The sequence below is a fragment of the Nanorana parkeri genome, unplaced genomic scaffold (assembly GCF_000935625.1).
Source record: "Nanorana parkeri isolate BGI_ZX_2015 unplaced genomic scaffold, ASM93562v1 scaffold41, whole genome shotgun sequence".
NCBI lineage: Eukaryota > Metazoa > Chordata > Amphibia > Anura > Dicroglossidae > Nanorana > Nanorana parkeri.
In genome coordinates this window covers 1,439,261-1,462,373 of record NW_017306309.1, presented here as the reverse complement: position 1 = coordinate 1,462,373, position 23,113 = coordinate 1,439,261, and the positions used below count along the sequence as shown (strand labels likewise).

The 23,113-nt window shown below is 42.5% G+C and overlaps 1 protein-coding gene across 1 annotated transcript in view; it reads left to right on the top strand.

Annotated features, from left to right (window-relative positions):
• Positions 1–7,766: 7,766 nt before the first annotated feature.
• Positions 7,767–23,113, top strand: part of VOPP1 (vesicular, overexpressed in cancer, prosurvival protein 1) — a 63,191-nt gene continuing 47,844 nt past the window's right edge. Inside the window, exon 1 of the mRNA XM_018571290.1 lies at positions 7,767–7,899. Coding sequence (XP_018426792.1) covers positions 7,849–7,899 — 51 coding nt within the window. The 5' untranslated portion in view covers positions 7,767–7,848. The remainder of the gene's footprint in view (positions 7,900–23,113) is intronic.

The window sequence follows — 23,113 nt, the reverse complement described above, 5'->3', positions numbered from 1 at the left end:
GTAACTGGGAATCTACAGTCTGCTGAGCGCTGCCCTGTCTCTCCCACGAGTGCCCAAGGAGCTCTCTCTCTCTGCTTCCTCGGTCCTCTGCTACCAACTTCAACCAACCACTCAACTCCTCCCCTACTATTTATATCCCATTTGTCATGAGAGAGAGAGAGACATTTAGCAGGGAGTTAAGGGTACTGGAATTGCTTTCTTCCAACCACCTGGCAAGGGGGCATTGTATGATATTTAAAGCCAAATTACAGCCAAAATGTTTTATTTAATTTTGGATAGAGCAAGAAAAACACATTTTAATAGAATTGTGATGAGTAAGAAAATCTAACTTCTGATGGGTAAGAACTTCCTGGTGAAGACTGTACCACCCATTTCTTGTATGGGCATCAGAGAGATAGGAAGTGATGGAAAATATTCCCAATGGGCTCACAGACAAAAAAATCCAAAAAACTGACAGACATTTACATATTCCCAACTCTATCCAAAACTAAAACATGTGTTTGAACTTTATTACAGAACACACATTGTTTCACACATTGTACTATACAGTCTACCACTAGATCAGTCACTAGATCAGGACGTTAAGATGCTTTGAAAGGTAAGAAAACTCTTCTTACCCTTTTAGCCCACCTCCTAAGTAGATCTAGCCCACCCTCCCCTCCAAAATTGATGTACTTACCTAGAGCTTACATCCTACTCCTACTCAAATTTGCTGAATGAGGGGGCCCACCATAACCCCCTGAGCAACCTCAGTGTTCTAATAAGAAAAGGTGCAGCATTAGCATTGCTCTATTTGTGGAAGAGCCTTAAGGTACCCATACACCTTGCGATTATCGTACGATAATCGTGAGAAATCCCGTGATCGTACGATAATCCGCAGGTGTATGGAAGGCGTGCGACCATTTCTACTGTACGGTCGCACGTGTTTTGTCGAACCAGCATGCTAGAAAACCCGCCGAGAATCGTACGATTGTCGGCGGGTTAGTGACATGCTCGTTTAACAACTGCGGAACAGGCCGGTGTGCGCACGGTGTGATGCCTGTTCAGCATTGCGGTCATCGGAAGCCCGTCCCTCAGCAGGGCGGGCTTGCGACAATCGCAAGTACGATCTGCCTGTCCAAGATGGGCAGATCGTACGAGCTTTTAATTAGCTTACAACCATCGCAAGACAAAAGTCTTGCGATGGTTGTAAGGTGTATGGGCACCTTAAGAATGCACTACTTAAAAAAGGACTTTCTGTTGCAGGGGATCCCAGCAATTTGACTCATAGCTCAAAGCAAACCTCTGTGAAAATGTGGGTGAGCACACAAGTGTATAGTGTACAGAACACTTTAATTTATTTACACATAGTGAAACAAGAAAGAGTGCCAAGCACATGTATCAAGAGTCCAGAACTGTATTTTATTAACCCATGAATATTAAAAAAGCAACAGAAAACAGCTGTTTTTTTGGGAGGGGGGGGGTTGACAACAGTCTTATAGATCTTGAACTCTATAGTTGTGGACTCTTAATACATGTGGTTGGCACACTTTCTGAATTGACTACATATGGATTTCTCAAACTGGGTGGCCTCCACCATGTGGAGAGCTGCAGAACTAGTGCAATTTGGCCCGTCTTAAGACTGTTTCGCTATAAACTGAAGACCCCAGGTCCAGCGCCTTATCTCTAATTAGACTTAGATTTCAGTTTATTTGGCTGCTTTAAAAAACCACAGCTAAACAATGAAACTAAAATGACATTTTAAGAACATTCATTTGCAAAGGAGTGATCTGGTATCTCCAGCTATTCAGGTCTGTTGCACAACACAGCTGTAGAAAAAGTCTGTAAGAAGTGGCAACTCTAGCTTGGCGCATACCACCATCTGCTGGCTGCAAGCTGTAAATATGACATTTGAAAATAATATTTCCTTATATGCCTTACATACTTATTTGTCTTACTTCTTTTAAAATGAAAACAGGGACAATACAATAAATGTAAAATGATAACATTATAACAATATTCAGGCATATTAGGCATCTCATATTAAAATGATGATAATGATCATAGCATCCAGGCAGATTCCTCCTTTTGTCTTTCTATCCAACATTAGAAACATTTAGACAAGAGTCTCCATTGTTGCTATGGGCAACACTGTCACCATTCACTTCAGAGACATGTGGTGGATTGTCTTTAAAGAGTACAGTATATTAAAATTAATTTCTTTGAAATGTTTACAGTTCATAAAGTTTTAAGGTTGTAATATTGAAAGAAAATCTTGCTTTGGATATATGACTCTAGCCCTCCCAGGGGCCTATGTTAATATTAATATTTAATAAGTATTCTCTTTGAAGTCTTCACAGAGTGCAGGGTAGTCAGAATCAAAAAGAAATCCTAGTTAAGAGGTCGCCAAGAAGCTGTTAATAACATCATGTTGCTATCAAACCAATCTCCTACTGTCCCTGATCTCTTCATCCAGCTCTTCTGAACAATGTAAATCTATCTTTTTATCTACTTTTACTATTGTCTATCATTATAATGAAGTGTTATAATATTTACTATATTACAAAATTGTAAATCAAATTTAATCTGATATTTAGAATGCTAATTAATGTGATGATCTGTTTTGGTATTTTATATATTTGGGGACATGCTTGTGCATCCAAACAGTATATTGAACATCTCTCAGAGCCAAGATAACTTAAAGGACAGCTGTACAGTTGTCCTTTAATAAATGCCCCCACAACCCCTGAGTCCCTTTACTGCAAGGATCGGACCAGAACCGCACAGCCTTTGTCCAAAAAATGGCCTCTTTGTACTGCACATGCGTATTGTGGCATCATTCATTCAGATGGTTAAGCCATACTCCGAGTAACCACTGGAGAATTTGTTCTAGTGGTAGGGACTCTAGGAATTTATTAAAGGACAATTGTAGAAAGATACAGTTGTCCTTTAAAGCAAAATGCTTGTTGGCTATGTAGAGCAAAGTAACAAGTTCACTTTAATGGTGGTACCACCAGCAGCTTATACCTACCATGTCCTGCTGCTCTGCTGGTATGAGTTTGGTGACATACTGATTACTTCTAGGTATAGGGGAGAATTTAATTCACTCACTTGCTTCCCATGTAGCAGCTTTGAACACCTAGCACTTGGGGACAGGGATAGAGTTCTCAGACGTTGAAGATTATGTAGGACTTCCTCTCCCTTGCTGTCAGCACCTTAATGGTGATGCGGGGGATCAAACGAAAGAGAAGTGTGTGTTGGTGGAGCCAGACATTCCCATTGGTTAGTGAGGCTGCCCATCATAGTAATGACCAAATAGGAACATATAGAAACTAAAACAATCCATTTAATCTATATCTAGTCAGGTAGGCTTTCACACCACATACTTCTTTGTAAGTACTCTCAGATTGTAATGTGTGCGGCCAGAAAAAAACAATAAAAGAGCAATGAGCAAAGATCATTAGGATAGAGCTGTGGAAGATTAGAATGTCTATCAGGTTTTTATTGCTGCCTGACCCCCTGCTGGGGAAATTCCCTCTTTTTTTATGTCTTGGTGAAATTTGAGTTGTCATCAGAACAAGATTAGATTTTCCAATGAGAAGATCTGTTCTGGTGACAACTGGCTAAGAGGGGATTCCCATTACTTTGGAGAAACTTGCTCTCACTTGTGTATATTGGAACAGAAGTGAAGGTTATTCTCCCCAATAGCACATAAATGGCATAAAACAAATCCTGTGTAGATATTCTTATTTTATTACACCCACATACATGATCCAATAGGGTTGCAAATACATTCTCTGTGATAAGTGGTGGGCATAGACAACAAGAACCTAGAAGTAAGCATTATCCAGGTCTACGGGAGGATCCCAGCACCCCAGGTGGCACTTGGCTTTATAAAGGGGTTCTTCCCCCAAATGTTGCTGGTCTACCACCTTCATCAGTACACGGAGCCCGCTGCTCTTCCTATTGTTTTCCCTGTACTCTTGTGTCTGTTATGTTTGTATTGATTATTTCCCCCAAAAAATTACTCAAGTATAGTTTATACTTTAGTCAGCATTTTCTGTATAGCATTAGATGGTCTATGGGGTACTATCCAATTTCAGTATATACTGTATATTTTTTGTGTATATTATGCCATGGCTATTTATATGTGACAATATACTAATTTTTAAAAAAATATGTGGTATGTTGACTTATCGATTACCTTATTGTTGGCTGTTACAGCACCCCATTCTTTTGTGTTGCTTGATTTGCTATATTTTTCTTTTAGGCTGTGCAAACCTTATCTTATTTATTTTTGATCCCAGCACTCGCCCAACCCCATCTCCTAAATGGGCACCAAATCTAAACACTAAGGCTACACAGGAGATTTTTAGTCATGCTATCGCTTGTATTGTGGCACATTCAAAGTTACCATTATTATATAGTGACAGCAGTTTGCGCTTTACAAAATATGGGGAGACAGTTACAATACAATTTCATTAGAGAGGATAAGAAGGACCCTGTTCCTGAGAGCTTACATAACAGAAACTACTGGTGATATATCTCCATTTTTTCCCTCCATAGACCTAAATAGGATTAGGAGATGAATCAGTCAACATTTGCTCATTTATGAGATTCTCAGGAGTGTTTTTCCCATTTGACTATACCCTAAGGGATTAATCTCATGGGACTAATCTCCTAACAATCACCCAACAATCCCATGCAGTAACACAAATTAGTGATTTTGCACTAGGAGATGTTTGCACTCTCACGTGGGAATCATGGGAACCTGTGAGTGTAGAAATATAGGAACTGCCATTGAATGTTTTTAACCATTTCATTACAATAGCCAGACAGCACCCTACTGAGGCAGGCGGACATACCTGTACGCCCTCCCGTGTTTATGTTTATGTGTGTGCATAAACATAAACTCCCTGCTCCCGTTGTCATTAGATATGGGAGATCATCCGCTTGATGGACAAGCTCTGCGCCATGCGTTCGCAGTGCTTGGTCTTCCAAGGGATCACATGGCAATGTTTACACTGGTGAGCCCTCCCCTTACTTTCACAACAGAGGAAGTGGAGAAAATAGAATAGGATTTAATGAATAAATGAATGGATGAAGGAATCATTCATTTATTAGTTTAAAAGCAGCAGCAGCAGTAGCAGGTTCTAGGGGGCTGTTCACACTAGATGCAGTGACTGGTGTTCTTCATTCAGCAATGCCAGTCACCGCTACGGTACATAGAAAACAATTATTGGTGGGGTGCCCTGCAGAAAAAAATGCAGACATGCATCATGTCTTTGAAACGCACTAGACCGTATTGCTGGCCACCACACTGTAATGCAGTAGACCGCGCTACTGCGCAGGCACCTGAATGAAGTGTACAGATTGTGCACTCCAAATAAAGTTTAATAAAGTAAACAGTGCTTGGCGTTGTAACAACGTAATGCACCATGGCTTAGCGGGCCCTAGCAGACACATGCAGCATTTTACTGTGCAACTATACTGAACAAACCCTAAAGGTTGTGGATTGCTTTTAACCCTTTCACATACCCCTCATCTCCTGTATATGTCAGCTCTATCCTGTTTCTCCAGAGACCTGTATTATAACCTCTTCACCTCCCTTATAACCCCTGCACTTCTGTATATTAACCCCTTAATCTCCATCCTTTCACTGTATGTATAATCTATCTCCCCCTCCTCCCTCTGTGTATGACCTGTACATTTAATGAATCTAGTGCACTATTACCAAACTCCATGTTTAAACCCCCTCAATGTAATGCTGGCATGTTTCTTCATTTCTAAATAATTGCAGCAAAAAAATGAGCTCACCTTGGGGTGTCTACTTACTATTATGACTGTCATAATTTTTATTGATATGTTTCATAACAAAAAATAAGGGAAACATACATGTTTTGCTGAGCCTCTATGAGTGAAAGAATTAAAATACAATGAATGAAAGTGGTGGGCCAGGGACAGTGAGGCTTGGGAGGAAAGAGGTAGAAGATGCTGGATGTCCTCCAGCCATGAAATGGGGTGGGCTCTATCTGACTTGCTGCACCCTCTAATGCACATTGTGGGAAGCTCACGGTGCACAGTAAAATCAGTAAGCAATTTCAGTACAGAAAAAAAACTTGAAAATAAGCCTTGAGTGCCTGGATGGGAAGGGGGTTTAACACCGCGGATGTCAACTGGTTAAAATCTATCTCTGGGCAAACCAAAAATACAGTGGGGATACCCCATCACTGCAAGAGTTAAATACTTGTTCTTGTCTAGTTGGCTCAAATAAAGCAGATTTAGTTACCCAATCTTCACTCTGGCACTCTTGACACCTTTCTTACTTCTGCTCTCCTGTACTCTCTGCCTCCTCCCCCCTCTCGGGCGCCCCCTATATATCAACTCTCCTGGGACACAGAGCTTCCCTAGGCCAGAGCTGCATCTATCTCCAGGGCCCCATGGGGGCATCTAGTGGCCGTTGGCCATACTGCACCTACCTACATGTGCCTTCTGGCTTACCCGGGGTGCCTCAAAATTTTGTGGTAGCGGGACTGTGATGTCAAGGGGCTAATAAAGACTGGGGTGAAGGGGGCTCCTGGTGTTAAGGGGGAACTCTGATATGAAAGAGGGGCTTCTAATGTGAAGGGGGGTTCTTGATGCAAAGGATGACTCTGATATGAAGGGGGAGAATCTTGAATTGAAGGGGGCACGGCAATCTGATGGGGGAAGCCCACTTTTTTGTGTTTTTGCATGGGGCACCTCTTAAAATCGGTGACATTTTAGACTGCGGTGCCTTGAGATTTTGCATACTTTCAAAGGGTGCCGTGACTAATAAAAGGTTGAGAAGCGCTGGTCTAAGCGCATCTGAGGATGCTGAGGGACAGCCACCAGCCGGAGCGTAGTGAGCGGGAATCAGGTAAGTAAATCTGCTTTACCCCATTCCGCTAGACAAAAATATAAGCACCTAACCTTGCAGTGCTGGGGTAGCCGCACTGTAAAGGTATGATTTTTTTGGTTTGCTGGGCTTTAAAGTGGAGGCTTTGTGTTAGCCTGATCCAAGCTTTCCTGCCTACTGAATCACTGACCAGGAAGAAGCATGCAGTCTGAAAGTTGAACAGTCCTGTATTACTGGACAATGACTCACTTGGTAGTGAAGCAAGGATCAGGATGACACAGCCCTAAAAGCAAATGGCAGTGCACCTATTTTTCACCATTAGAGGATCCATTTAAACAGGGATCATAAAGAGTTCAGCACTTTTCTGAACATGATCTCTGTCATTAGCATATGCCTGTCAGATCACTGAAACTGAAATAAAAGATGTTTATATTAAAGGATGTGCTTACTAGCTGCTCCTAGAGATCACACAACAGAGAAGTAGGCTTGGCACTCCCCTCTTCCTCCTCCTCCATGTCATCATAATCCCCTCCTCACTTTGTGATCCTCAGTCCACTCTCTCCGTTTCCATCTTTGCAATATCATTTCCATGAGAGGTTAAACATCCAGGCTGCCTGTCCCTTTCTTGTCGCCTTTATCCCCCCTCCTGCCCTCCTCCAGATCTCAGCCCTGTGTCATCTTGTGCACATGATCTGCCTAAACTGTGGCATCGACAAGAGGCTGATACACCCACAGCTGTCATCTGCTGACGATGAGCTTCCAAGCAGCCAAGGAGTCCCAGCATCGATCCTATTGACTCTGCTCCCTTATTGAATGTCCTAATTATCTGACATCCAGCATGTGAGTTCACAGATGGAACACAATAAGAAGTAAAAGACTGAGCAGCGATCCTGGGGCACTGGACAGCTATTTTCATCAGATTTCTGGAGATCTGGGGGTATTGATGCTACATGAAGAAGGGCTGATCACAGGTTAAAGGGAGTGATTGAGACATGAAGAGTTTGCAGTGTGCTGGATTCTTCTTGCTGTCACTGCTCCTGGAGGTAAGTGCATTTCCCAGCTCACAGGAGCTGTCACTCATTTACAGTGCTTGGGGGTCTCCCCTGACTGTGGTTGGAAAATGATACTATAGGATGGGGCTTCCCTGATGTGTCATGCTATGTTCCTTCCCATTGTGTAGATTGCTATAAATATGTCTTCCATCCTTTGTTTGACAAAATGCTATTTTAGCTTCTATATATGGTTAGCCCAAGCTTTCTGTTTATGTTACAGCTCGCTGTTCTGTAGATGGTGATTCCTTGTCTTTTGACAAGAACCAGGGTTCCGTGGAACCCCAGGGTTTCTCCAGAGGTTGCTAGGGGTTCCTTGAGCTGTGGCTGGTTGACCTCTTATCTGATGATGCCTGTATAGTTCTGGGTTCAGTACCACTTGCAAAAGCCAACGGAATGGCACCAATCATCTTTTTAGCTGTCTGTTGGGGGGCTTTCTGACCACCATGGTAAGGGGTCATTCTTCTTTGACTACTAATGTAAGAGGCATTCTTCCTACTAACCTCCAATGTAAGGGGGATTCTTGCCACTGATCTATAATGTACAGGAACTTTCTGTCCACTGACTACCAATGTAAGGGGCATTCTTTCCACTGACCACCAATGTAAGGGGTATTCTTCCTATTGACCTCCAATGTACAGGGAGATTCTGCCTACTGACTACCAATGTAAGGAGCATTCTTACCAATGATCACCAATGTAAGGGACATAACTCCCTCCGTGGTAAGGGGGACATTCTTCTTTGACCACTAATGTAATGAGTATTCTTCCCACTGACCACCAATGTAAAGGAAATTCTTCCCACTTACCACCAATGTAAGGGAAATTCTTCCCACTTACCACCAATGTAAGGGGAATTCTTCCCATTGGCCTCAAATGTACGGGGACATTCTGCCCACTGACCACCAATGTAAGGGGAATTCTTTCCACTGACCTCAAATGTACAGGGACATTCTGACCACCAATGTAAGGGGAATTCTTCCCACTGATCTCAAATGTACAGGGACATTTTGCCCACTGTCCACCAATGTAAGGGGCATTCTACCAACTGATCTCCAACGTAAGGGACATTCTTTCCACCATGGTAAGGGGGCCATTCTTCTCTGACCAATATAAGGGGTATTCTTGCACTGACTACCAATGTAAGGGTCACTCTTCCCAATGACCACCTATGTAAGGGACATTCTTCCCAATGACCACCAATGTAAGGGGCATTCTTCCTAATGACCACCAATGTAAGGAGCATTCTTCCCACTGACCCCAAACACATTAATATTAGCGGGGAACCATGAGATCTGAAAATGACCCCAGGCTTCCCTGGGGTAGAAAGGTTGAGGAAGGCTGATCTAAAAATATGTAGTAATGGGATCATTGTAAACAAGTTACTCAATTTATATATCATGTTAACTTTTCTTCTGATTAGGTTTATAATGTACTTTCTCTGTCTTCTTAGATCAACATACGTGTTACGTGCTTGCACGGTAGAACCTAAGCTACTGCAAAAACTCTTTCATAGGAAGCAGCAGAATTACTGTAAATGGTGGATATTATTATCGCTACAGCAGATGAGATCAGCCTTCCGTAGATTTGTGATCTGAAAAAAGAAGCTTTTAAAAATTCTGAAGAGTCAATTATGTCTTGACAGAAAGTGTTGCTGAGTGACAGATGTAACCTAAAAAGAAGTTTCCTGATGTGTACTTCACACAGCACTTTGATCACCCCTCCATGAAGTGTAGTGTTTACGGTATACAAAATGGGAAAAAAAATTAGATGCCAGCTGGATTTTACAGAATATGAACTGATAGGCCTTTAGTTACTGTATTTCCTGCGTGCGTGGTTCTCCGACTAGAGTAGGCAGATAGAGGTCCATTGTTCTCTTGCAGAGACTGTGTCAGATTTCAGTTTGTGGCTTTTCAAGTCATATATATATATTTTGTTCTAACAGACGGGTCTCCTCACATCTCTGGCTTCGTTTTATTGCATTCCAAGCTACTTCCTCCTATAACCTTCATATGATTATATCCTTGTGCTTGTAATCTTGTATTGTATGTGACACAGATTCCTAGTTTGTTTTCTCTTTGAAAAGCATTGGGTTTGCGTGAGCCTTTTTTATAAATACTGCTGTTGTCATGATCAATACACCGCTGTAGTGGATATAAATGAGGTCAAAAAGCGACCACATAGCAGCTGTGAACTTTGCATGCCTTGTCTGGCTGTAAAATGGGGTGTCTGGCTATGTAAAATGGGGTTACTGGGTAATATGTATGAAAACTGGGGATGGGTGTCTAATGAGTGATAATCTTGTAGAAATGTTTGTGTTATAGATGGTGTATCAGACTTTTAAAAATCACAGAGGTTGATTTATAATGAAACTGGAACACGAGGCTGTTGCCCATGGCAAACTACCAGTGAGCTTTAGTCTAACTGACACCCAAATGATGAAGCTGATTGGTTGCTAAGGTGGCAAGAGCTTAATTTTTTTCGGTGCTCTTTGTAATAAATCAACCCTAAAATGTCACCAGTGTATGCATTTGAGTATCAGAATATATTTTTCTGGCATGGTGCTAGTCTTTGTGTGTCTCCGGAGTACTGTGCTAGCTCAGATATGTCAAAAGTAAATGCTTAATTAATAATATTCTACATACATGTATACTGGAATACATGTGAAATATCTTGGACTAAAGACAGAGATGCATTTCTCCATCCCTTGTGTTATTATAATATGTTTTATTTATTTGTACAATGTTAAAAGACCTCCGATCTAAAAATGTCTGTATTTGTGTTGGAAGAGGTGTTGAGATCTAAACTATTCATTTTTTTTAGAGCTGACAGTGCTGCGGGTATGCAAATTGGCCGATTTCTTTATAGCAGATCAGTAGAATCATTTGTTGTCTGTGTCTGTCTGTCTATAAGATCATTGGACATAAGTGGGAGCCATGCTGTGTTTGTGTCTGCTCCTACTCCTGACAGCTATGACATGCTGAAGTGGGAATGGCCACACACCTTTTTTTTATTCTTCCACATTGAGTATGATTGTTTGAGGCATGTAGGGTCTACATGCAATAAAGCCTAGTTTACACGGGTGTCAGAAGAAGCCATGTCATGAGCTTTAAAAGCTGAATTCTGGAAAAAAAACTAAAAACTTTCCTTGAAGTGGGGCTGTCCATGAACTGCAAGGGTTAAATGTTCGTCTGGGTCTACCTGGAAAAAGGTATTTTACTTACCTGCGCAAGCATCGGGGCATTTTGACAAGTACAAGTACTTGTCAAAATGCCCTGTTTTTTTCCGCCCTCACCCTGCAGCGCCCTCAGGCGGCTGTCTGACTTGCCTTGCGGTAGCGCCGGGCCTGGGCAGGCGCAACCTCTTCTCTCCTACGCTCTGGCAATCGGGGGCCCACTGACATCATCAAGTAGAATGTGAGGATGCCGAGGGACAGTCCACAAGCCAGAGCATAGGGGAGGCAATGTAAGCGCTGACTGCCGGGGGAGCGTGCATCAAGTAAGTATACTGCTTTTGCCAATACCTTAGACCAGCGTTTCTCAACCTTTTTTCAGTCATGACACCTTTTAAAAGTATGCAAAATCTGGAGGCACCCCAATCTTAAATGTAATGGAGTTTGAGGACCCCATGCAAAAAACACCAAAAAAAGTGGTGCTCCCCTTTACACCAGGAGCCTTCTTCAAATCAGAGCCCCCTTCCTTCACATCAGAGTTACCCTCTCTTATTAGCGTCCACCCTTCTTATCCCCCCATGTTACATCAAGTCATATCAGGATACCCCTTTCACATCAGAAGCCCCCCTTTCACATCAGAAGCCCCATTTAAATTTGAGCCCTCTCTTTTCATATCAGAGTCCCCCTCTTTCACATCAAAGTTTATGTCACAAGCACCCTTCACTTTAGAGTACTACCATGACATCAGGAGCCACAGATGTAGCAGCATGGCAGAGGACAGGAGGCATATCAAGCCTGGATGGAGACAAAGTAATATCCTGTTCTGAGTGGATCCCCCCCTTCCTGGATTAGCATCATTCCTTGCCTGGACAGAGGCAAACTTCTGTTCTTTTCTCTATTTCTCCCCGCTTGGAATAGTGTAATTCGTTTCCATGGTGCTGGCGTGACGCTGTGTGAAGATTTCAAGGTACTTCTGACGAAACCAAAAGGCACCCCAGGGTGCCACATCACCCTGTTTGAGAACTACTGCCCTAGACTACCAGAACTAATATCATGCACACTGTAAAATAAGATATTTCATACTTATGTTTCCGGCAGGCGGTCAGTAAAATCTTCTTTCAAGTATGTGTGTTGGATACCTCAAGAGAGAGAAGATTGTTCCCCCAATTGGCACTTTGGTTCCTTCTTCCAACCGCTGCATTATTATGGGACATAGTAGTAAAGTAGCAGTTAGTTGATAGATTCATAGCATTAAGAGGGGCCAGATATCAAACAATCCCTAAAGTGGCACCTGTAGGTCTTCAATAGGAAGAAGGTTTGACTCACTATCTGCTAGAAAAAAAAAATTAAGCCTTGTGCACATGGCGATCAAAGCTGCGGCTGGGGATTCTTGCAGCAAGAACTTCTTGTGGCAGGAGTCCCAGGTGTGCCTCGTCTGGATGCAGAGAGATTGTGTCCCGGGACAAGCATCTTTCCTGATCCACAGGTAATGGTACCATGTACCATAAAGGTGGCCATACACTTTACAACCATCGCAAGACCTTAGTCTTGCGATGGTTGTAAAGTAATAAAAAAAAAAGGATGATCTGCCCATCTTGGACAGGCAGATCGTACTTGCGATCATCGCAAGCCCGTCCCCCTGATCGCACAGTGTATGGGCACCTTTACACATGGACAGCCACAGACAGATGCGCCCACTGTCACCCTGTCATTTGGACACAGCAGCCGCATCTGTATGAACACACATGGGATTCCTGCAGCAAGAATCCGCAGGTTGCTGTCGCAGCAATCCCCAGCCTCAGCTTTGATCAACGTGATCAACGTGTTTTTGTAGCTTCTGATACTAAAAACCAATATTAAGGTAGGATTGACTATAATATTCACTGTCCACAGTATATTTGCTTACTTTTCTCTTTATCAATATGTTACAATGCCAATTAGAAAAAAAACAAAAACCTATAAAGATCTGCACATTTTTTATTTCCTTCCTTGAGTATCTGGCATATCTCATTTTGCTTTGTTAGCTAATGTGCGGAACTGTCTGCACTGATGAGTTCATTCTTTATACAGAACGAGACAATGGCACTGATACAGTATTTATGCATTGTCCTTCTTAGGAGGACCACGTCATGTCAAACACTCACAGCTAAATGACACAGAGAAATAGATAATTGTGAGTATATAATCTACTAACCGAACAGACAGCTGCCGGTAGACAAGAGGAAATTAGAAATAAAATAGCCAGTACACTTGTCATAGGAAAACTATAGAGGCTGGCTTTACTGACATCTTTCTCAAAATGCTAGTTGGCTGACTGAGCCACTGATTTCAATAAATTCCGAAACTTAACATGGAACAAGCATGTCAGCAAAGTTAGAAATCCTCATTCATATATTCATTCTGGATTAGTATTGTAGCTAGCATGACAGCCAGGCAACTAGCATTTCTAGAAGTCATCAATTGGAGCCTTCATTTGTCCCATGGCAGGTTTCCTTTACAGAGACATTGTCACCTTTCTTATTTAGGCCAGATACAGACTTGCACACAGTGGTAGCCGCGCGGCCCCATTGATTTCAATGGGGTTATGTTCGCTCAGCAAGCGCTGAGAAAATTTACCTTTTTTTGCAACGCGTACTGCACGTTTTTTTTCCAGCCGCAATCATGCACGATTGTCTGGGCGGAATTCTGCATGATCTGCTTGGCGTGCCATTAGAAAAGAATGGCACCACCAGCGCGATCAGCGCAGTTCCATGGACAATTGCAGCACAGTCACGGATCGCCCAGGTGCGCACCTGGCCTCAGGGCAAAGTCAGTGCCTTCTCAGAGGGCCCTTGCCTCTCCGCACCTGGACTCATGTATTTTCATTGCTGTGTACATGAGGTCGAAAGCAGATAACCTGCCGTTGATAAAACATCTCTAATACCAGGAGACAAATTCCACTTTTTATGTTTTTTTTATTGAGCTTTTCCGCTACATGACATAAAATCAGCGGACTTTGTTGATTATATCTTGCAGTAAATACATTAGGGGTACACAGATTCCTTAAACGTTGCCTTGGGAAAAATAACAGGAAAATTCATTTTCCCCCCCATATTGTTCACTCTTTATTCCCAATAAAAGCCAAGCACTTAACCCTTGCAGTTCGGTGGGTAGCCCTACTGCAAGGGTTAAGATTATCTCTGCCCAGAGTTCTTCTTTAATCAACAACAAAAGATTGCTATGGGACTCGAGGAGATAAGAAAACGGTCTGGGGACTCAAATGGTTAACTATCTGTGTCTTTTTTCAGTCTAACTATGTAACTATTTATAATAGGTTATCAAAAGTGAGTAAAAGAAACAGCACACCATTTGATTGTAAATATGATGTTTCTTTGTTAGAAGCTCACTAGCTCGGTGTTTGTCAGCTGAGAACGAGTGTGAGCCTGATGAAGGGACCAACATGGTTCTGAAACATTGCTTTGCATTGTTGAATGACCTTTTACGACAATAAAAGTATAACAAAGGAGCAAATACTGGAGTGTTGGCTATTGAGAGATAAATATTTCATTGAATGCTTTTGTGCCCGGGACTTCAGCTTCAGGTGTGTAATCATTATGACTACATGAACTACTAGTATGTTTTATGTTATCTTCACCTCAAATGGCTGCATTTCTGCTCTGCTGAATAGACACCTCACAGAACCTCACAGCCATTACCAGTTAGAAGCTAGCAACCTGTGCAATCATTTTTGTCGATTGACTTTTACATAACAAAACAGTACAGCAATCCATAAAATAATAAGCCTGCAGTAAATTCAGTGGATCTCTGTGATAAAAAACCTTTAATGAAATGTAAAAATCATTTTCGACTATAAGAATCAGCAAGTAGCTCAAAATTATGAAAATAGCACACATATTATGCCTTAGTGAACTGACAGCATTGGCTTCTACTGTAAACTATTTCAAGGGTTCAATAGCATCTTTATCATTAAAAGGATACTACTGTATATTGGTTGGTTGTGGGTCAGCTTCATTTTAACGTTGACGTTTTTGTCTGGGTAACAGTGGTCACCGGGACACATGGAGAGGGTGAATCCAGGGGTGTCCCTAGGGTTTTTGGCGCCTGAGGCAGGGGGGTGTATGCTAACCAGGTTATAGAGGAAGGGGGTGAGTCCCACTCAGCTCCTGGCAACCAGTGGCATTACTGGTTGCCAGAAGCTGAGTGGGACGCCGTCCAGAGCATCCCAGGTTGTCTGGCTCTTAGCAGCCTGGGCAACTCCGGCCGGAAAGGGGGCGGCAAACAATGTGTAGTAGAGCAGCCATGCCCCCCCATATGACCCAAAGAGATACTGCCTGATGCCTTATTATAGGGACGGCCCTGGGTGAATCTACCTAATGTAGCTTGGACACAAACAGCAATATATAATAGACAGGGGTTTTGCCAGTACCACTGAATGGCTCCTTTAGAGCAAAACATTTTTTTGTTGAAAAGGACTGGAACTCTGGAAGCTGTGCCCAGAAAATGACATGCAGAAGGCAAAGGGCCAGTCCCCAGTATTGTCTGTGGTCTTCCTGCAGCTGATCTTTTCCCGTTTACTGACTTACCATGCCTTGTTCTGCACTGTGTTTCTGTATGCTTTGCTTCCTCATGTTAGAGCCTGCAGCAAAGAGAACGGTGAGCAGCATGTAAGATTACTGTGCTTCTTTAATCTGGAAATGGCACATTCTGGACTGTTCCATGCAGCCCGGTTAAAGAGTGCTGATTGTCCAAGAGTTAAAGCCAAACACCACTTCTGTGGTTGAGGTAAGACAACTCTGTCTTGTCTGCTGGGGAGTGGAGTGAAAGGTATCCTGGGGAGGGTGGTTAGATTTCTGCTGTACAGGCAGTCCCCGAGTTACAAACATCCGAATTACATACGATCCCTACTTACAAACGGAGGCTATTACTTTACAGCAGGGGGTTCCAGGCTGCAGCCAAAGTGTACCACACAGCATTTCAGTAGTTGTAATGCTACCGCGCTCGTGCCGACGAGGAGTGCCCGCCTTTTTGGGTCTGGTTCGCAGTACTGTACGTACATTACAGGAAGTTGGCTCTTGTTAGACGTGCAGACAAGGGGTGCACGCCTCTTCTTCCAGGTCACTGTGAGGTTTTTACTGCTGTCTGTATCCTCATTAGAAATATTTAATCTCACTTCCTGTCCCTGAGACAACAGGAAGTGAGAGGAAATCTACCCCTAGGAAGGGAACTTCACTCCTGTAAGAGTTATCATGGCAAAAAGGTGTCAACACTGAAGCTTTCTCACCAATCCTTGTTTCCACGACAACCCAAAATCTTCAAAATCCATGTCACAGGGACAGAAAGTGAGGTGAAATCTGCTGCTGCTGCTCGTGGTATACTGAGATGCCACAGCTGAAGCGGATCCCGACAATTGTGCCGGGATCCGTCCAGCTGCATGACTGACAGCTGGCTCTGCCTATCTGAAGGCAGAGCCAGCTGTACCCACCCCCTCCCCCGTCCGTTCTGCCAGTCAGCGCTGGCGGATCGGAGCGGGGAGGGGGGAATCCAGCCCCACCCCTGTCACGGCAGAGAGCCGTGACAGGATCGAGAGGTGAGCGAACGCCGGTATGTGTTTGCTCACCTCCCGATCTACTGAGCCGACCTGTGACAGTCTCATTGTCACAGGTCGGCTAGAACTATGAGGTGAGTGAAAATCACTCACCTCATAGTTCTCCTTTAAGAACAAACCTACAGACCCTATCTTTTCCGTAACCCAGGGACTGCCTGCACTGAGGGATTTTATGTGACAATGTAGTCTACAGTATTCGCTATCTCGCCTAGCTGGGGCTCTCTCCATACTTTTCTCCCAGACAATTCTTACTCTTTTCAAATTACACCTCTAAGTAACATAGTATGTGTGAGATTCTCTTATGAGGAAAAGGCACTTCTAAGTCAGCCAAGAAAACCATTGCATATAAAAAGGAGTGCTTTATCATGGGTCTGGTGTGAGCAGAGAAGGGGTCATGAGTGAGGCATGACGAATGGTCGGTGAAAGTACTCTGAAGGAAGATGAGAGGAGTATGATGTCCCTGATTTTATTTGGTGTAAGCAGTTTGCTGACTATCAAATGTAAAACACTAGCTAATCAGTTAGGATTGCCCCCTGCATATAAAATAAATGAACTGCCAGATTAAAGGAGCAAAGTAATCCCTGTAATGAGGCCTACATGCTGCTCACGGCTCTCCTGGCTGGAGGCTCTGATATCAGGAAGCAAAGCTCTGTCTTACCAAGGGAGTGTATCTGGGACATGAAGGGAAGATGACTCAGTTGTAGTTTGAGATACCCAGTGACGTCACTCGTTGCTATGAGCTGGATGGGGAGATGTGTATGGCCCTTGTTCATCTCCCTGCCTGGCTCTTAGCAACCTGGGGCTCTCTCACCAGAGAGGGGGCAGCAGGCACACTGCAAACATTGTGCAGCAGAGTGACCAGTATACAACAAACATGCTGCACTGCCTGCCACCCCCTACGTAACCCAAAGATGCCTCCTGAGGCAATAGCCTCATGCTGCCTCATTAAAGGGACAGTTTTAAATAAATATATTAGCAGGGTTATTCACAAAAGGGTGAATAGTTTGGAGAAGGCAGAAGAAGTGAACAATCTAGGCCAACATAGGTGATTTGGAAAAATCCTCCAATTCAGTTCACTTTCCAGTTCAGCTATGTTGTCCTAGATTGTTCACTTCTCCTGCCTTCTCCAAACTCTCCACTCTTTTGTGAATAACCCTGTAGGTGTACTGGCCTAGTGTGTCGCCCAACAATGTACACTTGGACCCTTCGTATTAATCGTCCATCTCTCTTTTCACCTGTTTCAAGCACTACAAGACTATTCAGAAAACTGCACTGCCACTAAGTGAAGGTGTGTATATTGTAATACTATAAAAGCCATGACAGTGTCCCTGTACCAGAGTGTGATTATATGTATTAGTTAATGTTGTTGGGCAGATTTAGTCCCCTATACGCACCTGAGCATTTTGTCATGTGTTTGCCAAGCCTGACAACACTCAACATGATCCCATTATTTTCATTGGTACCTATGCACACCTGAGTGTTGTGTCCCTTATCGCTTGTAACTTGAAGCCCAAAAAAGTATATGAACTTTTTTTGGACAAAATCACCTTTTTAAACCCCATAGGCTTCAATGGGAGTGCCTGAAAAATGCACATAAAGCGCTTTTTTTTTTTTGCACGATTTTGCACCTAACAACGGTAGTAACATTGGGTTAAAGAAAAATGCTCAAATGCGAAAAACACATGAAAAAACTTACAAAATGTGCAATAAAAGCGTCAAAGTTGCCTGAAACGCTCACGGTGAAGCGTAAATGGAGCTATATATTTTATTTACTGGTCAAAAGTGAATATTCTGCTATTAAGTCTTTGCGGCATTATGTACATTTTTGAAACATAAAAAAAATTCTGGGGAAAATGGGAACCCAAAAAACTACTATCCTATGCACTTTTATTTTTCACTGGCTGGTTTTCTACAAGTCAAGAACCCTTTCTGTTGTAGTCTGGTCATATTTTGGATGAATATGTAATTGTTGTGAGAATCTTATACTGAAAAAAGGGCTGAATACAACTTTGAAGGCCGCAGTAAGTGACTTTGGCAGGGAAGGATATCAAATATGAAAGCTGCTATAAATCTATGAAATTAGATTTAATCCCATTCAAGATCAGCAAGGACACATTGTATAAAGAAGCTACACTTTAGCTGTGTCTTGAAGTTTAGTAATTTAATAGATAAAGGGGAAAATGTAATAAATATTAAAATAAGATGTCTGTTTACAATATCTATGTCAGATTTAATAGGATCTGTACTTTCAGATACTGTATATGTATTACATCATTCTATGCATGCTTGGCCAAATGGAACCACTCATTCAATAAAGGCTGGCCATTTCCTAAACCTGTTGCGGGACAATTTTATGGATCAGATGGTTGATGTCCCAACCAGGAAGAATGCTATACTGGATTTATTAATCTCCAATAATGCGGACATAGTTGCACACATAGCGATTAGGGATACATTGGGTAATAGTGATCACAGGGTGATGATTTTTAATGTTGTGTACAGAGAAGAAAAGTTTGGGGTTTGACAAGAACACTAAATTTTAAAAAAGCAAACTTCGATAAGCTGTGCCATCTAGTGTATGACACTAAATGGGACAAATTATTTTTAACAAATACACTGATGAGAAGTGGGATTGTTTTAGGAATACATTGCACAATGCTATTACCAAGTGCATACTATTGGGTAACAATAAAAGATCGAGAGCTAAGCCTGCATGGCTAAATAAAATGGTAAGACAACACATCAAAGAAAAGAAGCTAGCACTTAAAACAATATAAGATGGAGGGGACTGCTTTCGCATTCCAGAGCTACAAGGAATGTAATAGGAGATGCAAACGTGAAATCCAGGCAGCTAAAATAAATTACGAAAAACATAACGCCACAGTCTGTAAAAAGAACCCCAAAAGATTCTTCCAATATATAAACAGTAAAAAGATAAGAAAAAAGCAGGTAGGCTCAATAAAAGATGAGAACGGGAGATTAATCACAAACGACTTGGATTGGGCTGAGGTATTAAATTAATTTTTCTCCTCAGTATACACACAAGAAAAAAACAGGTTTAATGGAGATAAGAATGTGAGTAGCTCAGTGAGTAAGATACGGCAGTGGTTGACAGTAGCCGGGGTTCAACAAAGACCTGAAAAACTTAATGCAAATAAATCGTTAGGACCAGATAACCTGCACCCTAGGGTACTTAAAGAGCTCAGCCAGGTTATAGCGAGACCATTATTCCTCATTTTCAAGGACTCCATAATGACTGGAAGGGTAGCAAGTGATTGGCTGAAAGCTACGGTAGTACCAATATTCAAAAAAGGTTTAAGATACCAACCTGGGAACTAGTCCCATTTCTGTGTTTGCTGATGATACTAAAATTGGGAGTGTAATAGACAGGGGTGTAGACAGTATAACATTATAGGAGGACCTGAATAAAATAGGGGATTGGGCAACTGTTTGGCAGATGAGGTTTAATGTTGAAAAATGTAAGGCAATGCATTTTGGGGTTGAAAATAGGCAAGCGGAATACACATTAATGTGGACTCCACTAGGGAAGTCAGAAATGGAAAACGATTTGGGGGTCATAGTTGACCACAGATTGAATAACAGCATGCAATGCCAGGCTGCAGCAAACAAAGCTAGCAGAGTACTGTCATGCATTAAAAAGTGAATGTACTCTTGAGACAAAGCTATATGTTTGCCACTTTATAGATCACTGGTTTGGCCTCATCTTGAGTATGCGGTTCAGTTTTGGTCACCTATCCACAGAAAGGATGTCTTTGAGCTGGACAGAGTCCAGAGAAAGGCAACTAAACTAATTAAGAGGCTGGGGGACCAAAGCTATGAGACAGGGTTGCTAAATTTAAACTTGTTCACGCTGGAAGTGAGGCGATTAGAACAGGACATGATTCTGATATACAAATTGTTTAATGGTGATGGCAACATCAGCAGTACACTGTATACTGTAAACTCCCAAAAAAGACTAGGGGGCCACCACCTAAAACTGGTAGAGAAAAGATTTAACCACAAATGGCATAGGGGCTTCTTTTCAGTTAGAACGGTTACATTTTGGAACTCTCTTCCACAAGCAGTGGTATCAGCTGAGAGTATTGAATCAGTCAAAAATCATTTACAGGATTATTCACAAAATGGTGAAGAGTTTGGAGAAGGCAGGAAAGGTGAACAATCTAGGACAACATAGCTGAACTGGAAAGTGAGCTGAATTGGAAAATGTTTCCAAATCAGCTATGTTGCTCACTTCTCCTGCTTTCTGAAAAACTCTTCACCCTTTTGTGAATAACCCTGTTGGATACCTTCCTCAGAGACCATAACATACAGGGGTACAGGTACTCCTAAAAACTAGACCACACAGGGACTTGTATACGCACGCACGCACGCGATCACACACGCACAACACACAAACACACAGACACACAAAGGTTGAACTTGATGGACCTGTGTCTTTATTCAACCTCAAAACTATACAACTATGTATGTATTATACCGTATTGATAAACAATGATAACATAGCTAATAACTTTGGTTCTATTATTTATAGTTTTCTTAGATTTCTATGGGGCTCGTCTACCTTCGTCTTCTGGCCAGGAGATGAATGGAAACAAGCCTCATAGACTTCTTGTGGCTTATGGGCCTTAAAGGAGAACTATGGGGTAAGTGTTTTTCCCCATAGTCCTCCTAAGGGTCATGGGAGGACATAAACTAGTGTCCTTCCATGACCCAAAGCTCAGTATATCACGAGCTACAGCTACCTTGCTAGAGGGTGGAATTTCAGTAGACACTGTCTATTTGGGTGATTATTCGCCCTAATGCTCCGATACTTACCCCACAACTGGGGGAAGTACGGAGATTTCCCTCTGGCTGGCTGGCAGTGCTGCGTGGGAGCAAGGAGCAGTTATCCCGGCCCATAGGGAAACTGGGCGGTGGGTCATGACCTGCCTACCGATTCCTGATTAGCTAGGAAGCCGGCTTCACTTGTTGCTAGGCAGCCTGGCTCCCTGACCAATCAGGAAGCTGGACAGCACCTCATAACCTGTCTCCTGGCTTTCTGATTGGCTAGGAAGCTGGCTTCACTTGTTGCTAGACAGCCTGGCTTCCTGTCCTGTTAAAAAAGCCGGGCGGCATGTCATGACCCACCACCTGGCTTCCTGATCGGTCAGGAAGCCAGGCTGCCTCACAGTGTCGCGAGGGAATGTGAAGCTGAATTTCTTTCGATAGAACACTGGTTCCCAGGCAATCAGGGAGGCTTCCTGATAATCTAGGCCCACGGTACCTCGGGATACCGGTATCAGTATTCAGGATCGGAGAGAAAAAATATGGGTACTCGTACTTGATACCGAAAAAACGGTGCATCCCTAGTTTTACACCCTTTACTAAAATAAGATTATCTCAGAGTTGTACTCCAAAAAAAAAGAAAGGATAATACACAGTTGAAATTCATGTGAACAGTCTTACCTGAAGTAAAATAATCCAGGCACCCCTAGGAGACAGCATGTGACTATGTAATCAATGGTGGTTAAAGACTTTCAGAGCATAGAGGAAACAAGAAGGTATGGGAGAACAATTTCTGGAGTAAGGGGAAGTTATGAATAGGGTGTTATAATGAGTTGAAGGTGGCTTTCTTGCACCACTGACAAGGTTTTGTTTGTAGGTAATTATTGTCTAAGCGCAAACATCATAACTCAGGTTGAAAGTTAGCAATATAACTTTTTCCTTCATATTTGTATTTTTTTTCTTATTGAGTTTCTAAGAGACTTAAAACTCGTAGTCCCTGGAGAACAGAGCATGTATATAAATGTCTGCTTTGGAACTGAAAAAAAGCTTTAGCTTTGAAGCTCTCCGCCTGCATTGCATTAAAATAATTTCAAGAAATGTTACCTAGCAGCAGACCTAAAAAGATCTAAAACAATATTTTGGTATATCCTTCCTCCTTAGGCCTGGTTCACACCTGTACGTTTTGTAGCGCGTTCAACGCTCTACAACGCTCTCATTCTACAAAACGTTCAAACATGAAAATCCCATTGTTTTCTATAGGTATGGTTCACACCTTGCCGTATTTTAGCCCGTCTGAACGCGCTACAAAACGGCCTACGCCTGAAAAGGTACATGAGCTTCTTTGCAGCGTTTTTGTCTCGCGTTTCCATTGGGATACAGCCAAGTAGCCCTCAGAAACGCGCGTTTGTTGCGCGTTTTTTTTAACCGTGGATCACGGTAAAAACACGCGTCACAAAACGCGCGACAAATGCGCATATTCGATACGCCTAGGTGTGAACAGAGCCTTATGAAAGCCATATTTCTCTTTTATATCGATACACAAAAGCCATTGGGAAAAAATGTGTATAGTCTGTACCATATATCATTCTATAATAAACAAACTCCAGTTACAATAACTGGGTTTGAGCTATAATGTATAATGCTTTC